The sequence below is a fragment of the Erithacus rubecula genome, assembly GCF_903797595.1.
Source record: "Erithacus rubecula genome assembly, contig: scaffold_1220_arrow_ctg1, whole genome shotgun sequence".
Taxonomy (NCBI): domain Eukaryota; kingdom Metazoa; phylum Chordata; class Aves; order Passeriformes; family Muscicapidae; genus Erithacus; species Erithacus rubecula.
In genome coordinates, this window is record NW_027636181.1 from 10,976 (window position 1) to 20,385 (window position 9,410).

Consider the following 9,410-nt stretch of genomic DNA (forward strand, 5'->3'; position numbering starts at 1 on the left):
CTGAGAAATTGGGGTATCACAATTTTGGGGTCCCCATTTGGGCTGGATTTGGGGGTCCCATATGAAGTGGGGGTGCCGATTTGGGGGGTCCCGTTGGGTCTGAATTGGGGTTAAATTGGGGAAGGGTCCCAAGGAATTTGGGGGGTCCTGAGAAACCGGGGGATCCCAATTTGGGCTGGATTTTGGGGTCCCATTAGGGCTGAATTTGGATTAAATTCGGGTTAAATTGGGGAAGGGTCCTGAGTAATTGGGGTACCCAAGTGGGGCTGGATTTTGGGGTCCCATTTGGGCTGAATTTGGGGGTCCCATGTGAAGTGGGGGTACCAACTTGGGGGGTCCCGTTTGGGCAAAATTGGGAATAAACTTGGGATGAATTGGGGAAGGGTCCTGAGAAATTGGGGGGACCTGAAAAATGGTGGAATCTCATTTGGGGATGGATTTTGGGGTCCCATTTAGAGTGGGGTTCCCAATTTGGGGGGTTTCGTTGGGTCTGAATTGGGGTTAAATTGGGGAAGGGTCCCAAGGAATTTGGGGGGTCCTGAGAAACCGGGGGATCCCAATTAGGGCTGGATTTTGGGGTCCCATTAGGGCTGAATTTGGATTAAATTCGGGTTAAATTGGGGGGTCCTGAGAAATTGTGGGGTCCTGTCAAAGTGGGGGATCCCAATTGGGGCTGGATTTGGGGGTCCTGCCAGATTTGGGGTGCCCATGGGGGATAAATTTTAGGGGGGGGGGGTCCTGCTAAGTTTGGGTTCCGTATTTGGGCTCCATTTGGGGGGAGTCCCCACCGGGGTTAAATTTGGGGGGTCCCATTTGGGTGGATACCAATTCCTGACCCCAAATCCCAATTCCCAATTCCCAACCCCAAACCCCAATTCCTGAACCCAAATTCCAATTCCCACCCCAAACCCCAATTCCTGTCCCCAAAACCCAATTCCTGCCCCCAAATTCCAATTCCTGACCCCAAACCACAATTCCCGACCCCACATCCCAAGTCCCACTCCAAATCCTAATTCCTGACCCCAAATCCCAATTCCCACCCCCAAACCTCAATTCCTGAACCCAAATCCCAATTTCCAACCCCAAACCCCAATTCCCCACCCCAAATCCCAATTCCCAATACCAATTCTCAATTCCCGACCTTAAATCCCAATTCCTGACCCCAAACCCCAATTCCCAACCCCAAATCCCAATTCCCAACCCCAAATCCCAATTCCCACCCCAAACCCCAATTCCTGACCCCAAACCCTAATTCCCAACCCCAAATCCCAATTCCCAACCCCAAACCCCAATTCCCGACCCCAAATCCCAATTTCCAACTCCAAACCTCAATTCCTGATCCCAAATCCCAATTCCTGACCCCAAACCCCAATTCCCAACCCCAAATTCCAATTCCCACCCCAAACCCCAGTTCCTGACCCCAAACCCCAATTCCCGACCCCAAATCCCAATTTCCAACTCCAAACCTCAATTCCCGACCCCAATTCCCAATTCCCAAACCCCGAGTCCGGGAGGCAGCCGGTGTTTTATGGAGATCTGTATGTGGAGAGCGAGCGCAGCGGCCCCGGGATCCCGACGGCCCCACACGGAAACCCCAAAACATTCCCAGATGGAAACCCCAAAACATTCCCAGATGGAATTCCCAAACATTTCCACCAGAGATCTTGACACGTTCCCATATGGAATCCCCACAGTCCCACATGGAAATCCCAAACATTCCCAGATGGAATTCCCAAAACATTCCCATATGGGATCCCCACAGTCCCACATGGAAATCCCAAACATTCCCAGATGGAATTCCCAAAACATTCCCATATGGGATCCCCACAGTCCCACATGGAAATCCCAAACATTCCCAGATGGAATTCCCAAAACATTCCAATATGGGATCCCCACAGTCCCACATGGAAATCCCACATGGAAATCCCAAACATTCCCAGATGGAATTCCCAAAACATTCCAGTATGGGATCCCCACAGTCCCACATGGAAATCCCACATGGAAATCCCAAACATTCCCAGATGGAATTCCCAACAATCCATATGGGATCTCGACAGTCCTACAAGGAATTCCCAAATATTCCCACTCGGGATCCCGACACGTTCCCATGTGGGATCTTGACATTCCCACCTGGAATTCCACATGAATTTCCACATTTCTTCTAGGGATCCCAATATTCCCACATGGGATCCCCACAGGGAAATCCTAAACATTCCCATATGGGATCCCAACATTCCCACATGGAATTCCCACATTTCCATTTGGGATCTTGACATTCCCACCTAGAATTCTGACACATTCCACATGGAATTCCCACATTTCCACTTGGGATCCTGATATTTCCACACAGAATTCCCAAACATTTCCACTTGGGATCCTGATATTCCCACATGGGGTCTTGACATTCCCACATGGAATTCCCACATTTCCATTTGGGATCCAGATATTCCCATATGGAATTCCCATACATTTCCACCCGGGATCCCGACAGCCCCACACGGAATTTGGAAACTCCCATGTGGGATCTCAACATTCCCATCTGGAATCCCAACTCATTCCCATCATGAGGGATCCGGGTCCTTCTCTTGTGTGAAAATCCCAAAATTCAGTTTTTGGGGTCGTCGCTCCCAATCCTGAGATCCAGAGGGAAATCCCAGAGCGGAGAAATCCGGGAACGCCAAATCCAGGAGCGCATGGAATTCTGCTGGGATTCCCCCGAAATTCCAGCAGGATTCTGACAAAATTCCAGCAGGATCCCCCCCAAATTCCAGCGGGATCCCCCCAAAATTCCAGTGGGATTCTGCCAAAATTCCAACAGGATTCCTCCAGAATCCAGCAGGATCCCCCCAAAATCCCAGAGGGATCCCCCCAGAATTCCAGCGGGATTCCCAGAGGGAATAAAAACTGACAGGGGGTTTTGGGGTCCTTTGGGATTTTGGGGTCCCCTGGTGTTCAGGCATCCCCAGGTTTTGGGATTTCATTGGATTTTGGGATCCCCTTGGTTTTGGGGGTCTCGTAGCAGTGCCAAATTTTGGGGTGCCCCGGGATTTTGGATCCCATTTGATTCAGGAATCTCACAGGATTTTGGGGTCCCATGGCTTTTGGGCCTCTGCCAGATTTTGGGGTCCTCCTGGATTTTGGGGTACCCCTGGCTCTGAGGGTTCCTGTGGGATTTGGGCACTGAGGTTTTGGGGTGCTACGGGATTTTGGGATCCTCTTGAATTTTGGGGTCCCTTTGGCTTTGGGGGTCTTGTAGCACTGCCAGGTTTTGGGGCAATGCTGGATTTTGGGCTTCTATGGAATTTCGGGATCCCACAGGATTTTGGGGTTCTCCTGACCTCAAGGATCCCATGAGATTTGGGGTGCACTGTCAGGGTTTGGGGTCCCCACAGGATTTTGGGGATCCCACTGGATTTTGGGGATCCCACTGGATTTTGGGGTCCCCACAGGATTTTGGAATCCCATTGGATTTTGGGGTCCCCACAGAGTTTTGGGGTATTTCAGCACCCCATGAGTTCCGGGTTTTCTGGGATATTTTGGGATTCAGGGATTTCCAGGATTGGGTGGATCCACCTTTTCCCAGACAGGATCCTGCTCAAATTTTGGGAATTTTGGGATTTGGGAACGTGCCAGGAGCACCAGAACCAAGGGATCCTCTGGGACCCTTCAGGATTTTCTGGGATCCCCAGGATGATTTGGGATCCTCCAGGATTTTTTGGGATGCTCCAGGATTTTTTTAGGATCCTCTGGAATACTTTGTGATGCTCTGGGATCTCCTGGAATGCTCTGGGATCCTTCAGGATTTTCTGGGATGCTCCAGGGGTTTTTTAGGATTCTCTGCAATCTTTTGTGATGCTCTGGGATCTCCTGGAATTCTCTGGGATGCTCTGGGGTCCCTTGTGATGCTCTGGAATCCTTGGTGATGCTCCAGGATTTTCTGGGATGCTCCAGGACTTTTTTAGGATTCTCTGCAATCCTCTGTGATGCTCCGAGATCTCCCGGGATTCTCTGGGATTTCCTGGGCTGTTCTGGGATGCTTTGGGATCCTCCAGGATCTCCTGGAATTCTCCCAAGATTTCCTGGGATGCTCCAGGACTTCCCAGAATTCTCCAGGATCCTCCAGGATTTCCCAGAATTCTCCAGGATCCTCCAGGATTTCCTGGGATCCTCCAGGTTTCCCCAGAATTCTACAGGATCTCCTGGTATTCTCTTGTCCAGGATCCCCCTGGATGCTCCAGGATCCCCCAGAATCTTCCAGGATTTCCTGGGATGTTCCAGGATCCCCCGGGATCCTCCATGATTTCCTGGGATTGTCCAGGATTTCCCAGGACCCTCCAGGATTTCCTGGGATTCCCCAGGATGCTCCAAGATTCCCCAGAATCTTCCAGGATTTCCTGGGATTGTCCAGGATCCCCCAAGATCCTCCAGGATTTCCTGGGATGCTCCAGGATCCCCTGGAATTCTCTGGGATCCCCCTGGATGCTCCAGGATCTCCTGGAATTCTCTGGGGTCCCCCTGGATGCTCCAGGATCCCCTGGAATTCTCTGGGATCCCCCCGGATGCTCCAGGATCTCCTGGAATTCTCTGGGATCCCCCTGGATGCTCCAGGATCTCCTGGAATTCTCTGGGATCCCCCTGGATGCTCCAGGATCTCCTGGAATTCTCTGGGATCCCCCCGGATGCTCCAGGATCTCCTGGAATTCTCTGGGATCCCCCCGGATGCTCCAGGATCTTCTGGAATTCTCTGGGATCCCCCTGGATGCTCCAGGATCTCCTGGAATTCTCTGGGATCCCCCTGGATGCTCCAGGATCTCCTGGAATTCTCTGGGATCCCCCTGGATGCTCCAGGATCCCCTGGAATTCTCTGGGATCCCCCTGGATGCTCCAGGATCTCCTGGAATTCTCTGGGATCCCCCTGGATGCTCCAGGATCCCCTGGAATTCTCTGGGATCCCCCTGGATGCTCCAGGATCTCCTGGAATTCTCTGGGATCCCCCTGGATGCTCCAGGATCTCCTGGAATTCTCTGGGATCCCCCTGGATGCTCCAGGATCTCCTGGAATTCTCTGGGATCCCCCGCGGGCGGCGGCTCCGGGGTCTGTGCGAAGCAGGAGGAGTCGCTCGGGGTTTCCTTCCCTTTTCCAGATCCTTTTTAAGGATCCTTTTTTTTTGGGATCCTTTCCCCTCTCCTGTCCCTGTCCCTGTCCCCATCCCTAAGGGTCCTTGGGCGTGGGATCCTCAGGATACTCCTCAGGATATTCCTCGGGATATTCCTCGGGATACTCGTCCCCGTCCGGGAAGCACGGCCCCTCCCCCAGCTCGAAAAAGATGGGAAGATCCCCGGAGGCGACGTCGACAGCGCTGGAATCCACCAGGAACAGGGGCTGGACTGTGCAGGGCACCAGCTGCTTCCCTAAAATGGGAATTGGGAATGTGGGATTGGGATAATCCACCAGGAACAGGGGCTGGACTGTGCAGGGCACCAGCTGCTTCCCTAAAATGGGAATTGGGAATGTGGGATTGGGATAATCCAGCAGGAACAGGGGCTGGACTGTGCAGGGCACCAGCTGCTTCCCTAAAATGGGAATTGGGAATGTGGGATTGGGATAATCCAGCAGGAACAGGGGCTGGACTGTGCAGGGCACCAGCTGCTTCCCTAAAAATGGGAATTGGGAATGTGGGATTGGGATAATCCACTGTGCAGGGCACCAGCTGCTTCCCTAAAATGGGAATTGGGATTGGGATAATCCACCAGGAACAGGGGCTGGACTGTGCAGGGCACCAGCTGCTTCCCTAAAAATGGGAATTGGGAATGTGGGATTGGGATAATCCAGCAGGAACAGGGGCTGGACTGTGCAGGGCACCAGCTGCTTCCCTAAAAATGGGAATTGGGATTGGGATAATACAGCAGGAACAGGGGCTGGACTGTGCAGGGCACCAGCTGCTTCCCTAAAAATGGGAATTGGGATTGGGATAATCCACCAGGAACAGGGGCTGGACTGTGCAGGGCACCATCTGCTTCCCTAAAATGGGAATTGGGATTGGGGGATTGGGATAATCCACTGTGCAGGGCACCAGCTGCTTCCCTAAAAATGGGAATTGGGAATGTGGGATTGGGATAATCCAGCAGGAACAGGGGCTGGACCGTGCAGGGCACCAGCTGCTTCCCTAAAAATGGGAATTGGGATTGTGGGATTGGGATAATCCACCAGGAATAGGGGCTGGACTGTGCAGGGCACCAGCTGCTTCCCTAAAATGGGAATTGGGAATGTGGGATTGGGATAATCCACTGTGCAGGGCACCAGCTGCTTCCCTAAAATGGGAATTGGGATTGGGATAATCCAGCAGGAACAGGGGCTGGACTGTGCAGGGCACCAGCTGCTTCCCCGAAAATGGGAATTGGGAATGTGGGATTGGGATTAGGAATGTGGGTTTGGGAACATTTGGGATGGCATGGGGTGATCCCAGCTCCAGGGTGAAATTCCAGGATAATTTGGGTAGGAAAGGCTCTCTCATCCCAATCCCACATTGATTCTAATCCAAATCCTAATCCCACCCTGTATCCATTCCCACCCAATCCCAATCTGAATCCCAGTTTATCCCCAGTTCCACACAGTCTGAGTCACAGTCCCAATCCCACCCTAATCAAAATCCCAATCCCAGTCCAAATCCCAATCCCAATCCCACCTTAACCCTAACATCAAACTCTGATCCCAAATTCTATCCTGTTCATAATCTCAATTCTAAACCCAAATTTAATCATGATCCCAACTTCACTCCTATTCCCATTCCCAAACCCTAATCCAAATCCCAATCTCAATTTTATCCCAATCCCATATAATCCAAATCCTAACCCACCCTAATCCCACATCATCCCAATCCCAACAAATCAATTCCCAAATCCCAATCCCACCTAATCCTAATCCAATTCTAATCCAGAATTCACCCAATCAAAATCCTAATTTTAATCCAAATTCTATATAGCCCAATCCCAAATTCCAGTCTCACCTAATCCTAATCCCAATCCATCCCCATTGTAATCCTAATCCCAATCCTCCCTAATCATAATTCCCTTCCCACCATAGCCCAAATCCCACCTAATCCAAATCCAAACCAATCCTAATTACAATCCCAATCCCAACCCCCATAATCCAACTCCTGTGTAACCCAAATTTTAATCCCCACCCCACATAATCCAATCCCAATTCAGCAATTCCTAATTCTATCCCAAACCTACTTCAACCCCAATCCTAATCCAAACCTGATCCTAATTCCCATCACAACACGACCCAAATCCCATCTCACCCAATCCTAATTACAATCATAATCCTAATATCAACCTAATCCAAATCCTATATAACGCAGATTTTATTCCCAATCCCACATAATCCAATCCCTAATCCCAATAACAACCTAATCCAAATCCTATATAATCCTATATAATCCAGATTTTATTCCCAGTCCCACATAATCCAATACCTAATCCCAATATCACCCAATGCTAAACTCAATCCTAATCCTAATTTCCATCTCAACACAACCCAAATCCCATTTTGTCCCAATCCACCCTAATCCTATTCCTAATCCTAATCCCAATACTAACCCCATTCCCAAAATTCCTTTTGGAATACCAGAGTGCCCCAATCCCAAAATTCCCAAATTCCCTGGGGAATACCAGAGTGCCCCAATCCCAAAATTCCCAAATTCCCTGGGGAATACCAGAGTGCCCCAATCCCAAAATTCCCAAATTCCCTGGGGAATACCAGAGTGCCCCAATCCCAAAATTCCCAAATTCCCAGGGATTTACCGGAGTCTCCGGCGCTGGGCTCGGTCTCTGTCGGTTTCTGCTGCTCCTGGGACGAGAGAAGATCCTGGATCTGACGGAATTTTGGGAATTTTTACTGTTTATCCCAAGGTTTTGTGGATTTTAAATCTCAAAGTCAACCCAAACATTCCCAAAAATTATCAGAGAGATGAGAATTATGGGAATGACCTGGAGTTCCCATCTCAAATCCAGACCAGATTCCAATCCCAATCCCGGCCCCAATCCCAATCTAGATCCCAGTCCCAATCCCGATCCCAGCCCCAATCCCAATCCAGATCCCAGATCCAATCCCAATCCCAGCCCTAATCCCAATCCCAATCCAGATCCCAATCCCAATCCCAATCCCGGCCCCAATCCCAATGCAGATCCCAATTCCAATTCCAGCCCCAATCCCGTTCCCAGCCCCAATCCCAATCCCGATCCCAGCCCCAATCCCAATCCAGATCCAGATCCCAATTCCAATTCCAACCCCAATCCTGATCCCAGCCCCAATCCCAATCCAGATCCCAGTCCCAATCCCAATCCAGATCCCAGCCCCAATCCCAAACCCGATCCCAGCCCCAATCCCAATCCCAGCCCCAATCCCAATCCAGATCCCAGCCCCAATCCCAACCCCAGTCCCAATCCCGATACCAGCCCCAATCCCAATCCAGATCCCAGCCCCAATCCCAATCCTGATCCCAGCCCCAATCCCAATCCCGATCCTAACCCCAGTCCCAATCCCGATCCCAGCCTCAATCCCAATCCAGATCCCAGCCCAAATCCCAATCCCAGCCCAGATCCTAATCCTAATCCCAATCCTGATCCCAGCCCCAATCCCAATCCCAGCCCAGATCCTAATCCTAATCCCAATCCTGATCCCAGCCCCAATCCCAATCCAGATCCCAGCCCCAATCCCAATCCCAGTCCCGATCCTAGCCCCAATCCCAATCCAGATCCCAGCCCCAATCCCAATCCCGATCCCAGACCAGATCCTAAACCTAATCTCATTCCTGATCCCAGACCAGATCCCAATTCTGATCCCAGCCCAGATCCTAATTCTAATCTCATTCCTGATCCCAGCCCCAATCCCAATCCTGATCCCAGACCAGATCCCAATTCTGATCCCAGACCAGATCCTAATCCTAATCTCATTCCTGATCCCAGCCCCAATCCCAGCCCACATCCTAATCCCAATCTCAATCCCATTCCTGATCCCAGCCCCAAACCTGATCCTGGCCTCAATCCCAATACTGATCCTGATTGCAATCCCGGCCCTAATCCTGATCCCAGCTCCAATCCCAATACTGATCCTGATTGCAGTCCCAGCCCTAATCCTGATCCCAGCTCCAATCCCAATACTGATCCTGATTGCAATCCCAGCCCTAATCCTGATCCCAGCTCCAATTCCCATCCCTGCCCTGATCCCAATCCCAGCCCCAGCCCCCATCCCAATCCCAAATCCCAATTCCTACCCCAAACCCCGATTTCCTGTCCCTGTCCCCAATTCCCTGTCCCCAGTGTCCCTGTCCCCAGTGTCCCCTGTCCCTGTCCCCAATTCCCTGTCCCTGTCCCCAGTGTCCCCAGTGTCCCCTGTCCCTGTCCCCA

General features: G+C 51.3%; 1 protein-coding gene across 1 annotated transcript; it reads right to left on the bottom strand.

Moving 5' to 3' along the window:
• Positions 1-5,059: 5,059 nt before the first annotated feature.
• LOC306815389 (heat shock factor protein 1-like) lies at positions 5,060-7,875 on the bottom strand (the record flags this gene model as incomplete). Its single annotated transcript, XM_079331955.1, has 2 exons — positions 5,060-5,411; positions 7,806-7,875. Coding segments are annotated over 2 exons (270 nt in total), but the record flags the coding sequence as incomplete, so codon positions are not given.
• Positions 7,876-9,410: the final 1,535 nt, after the last annotated feature.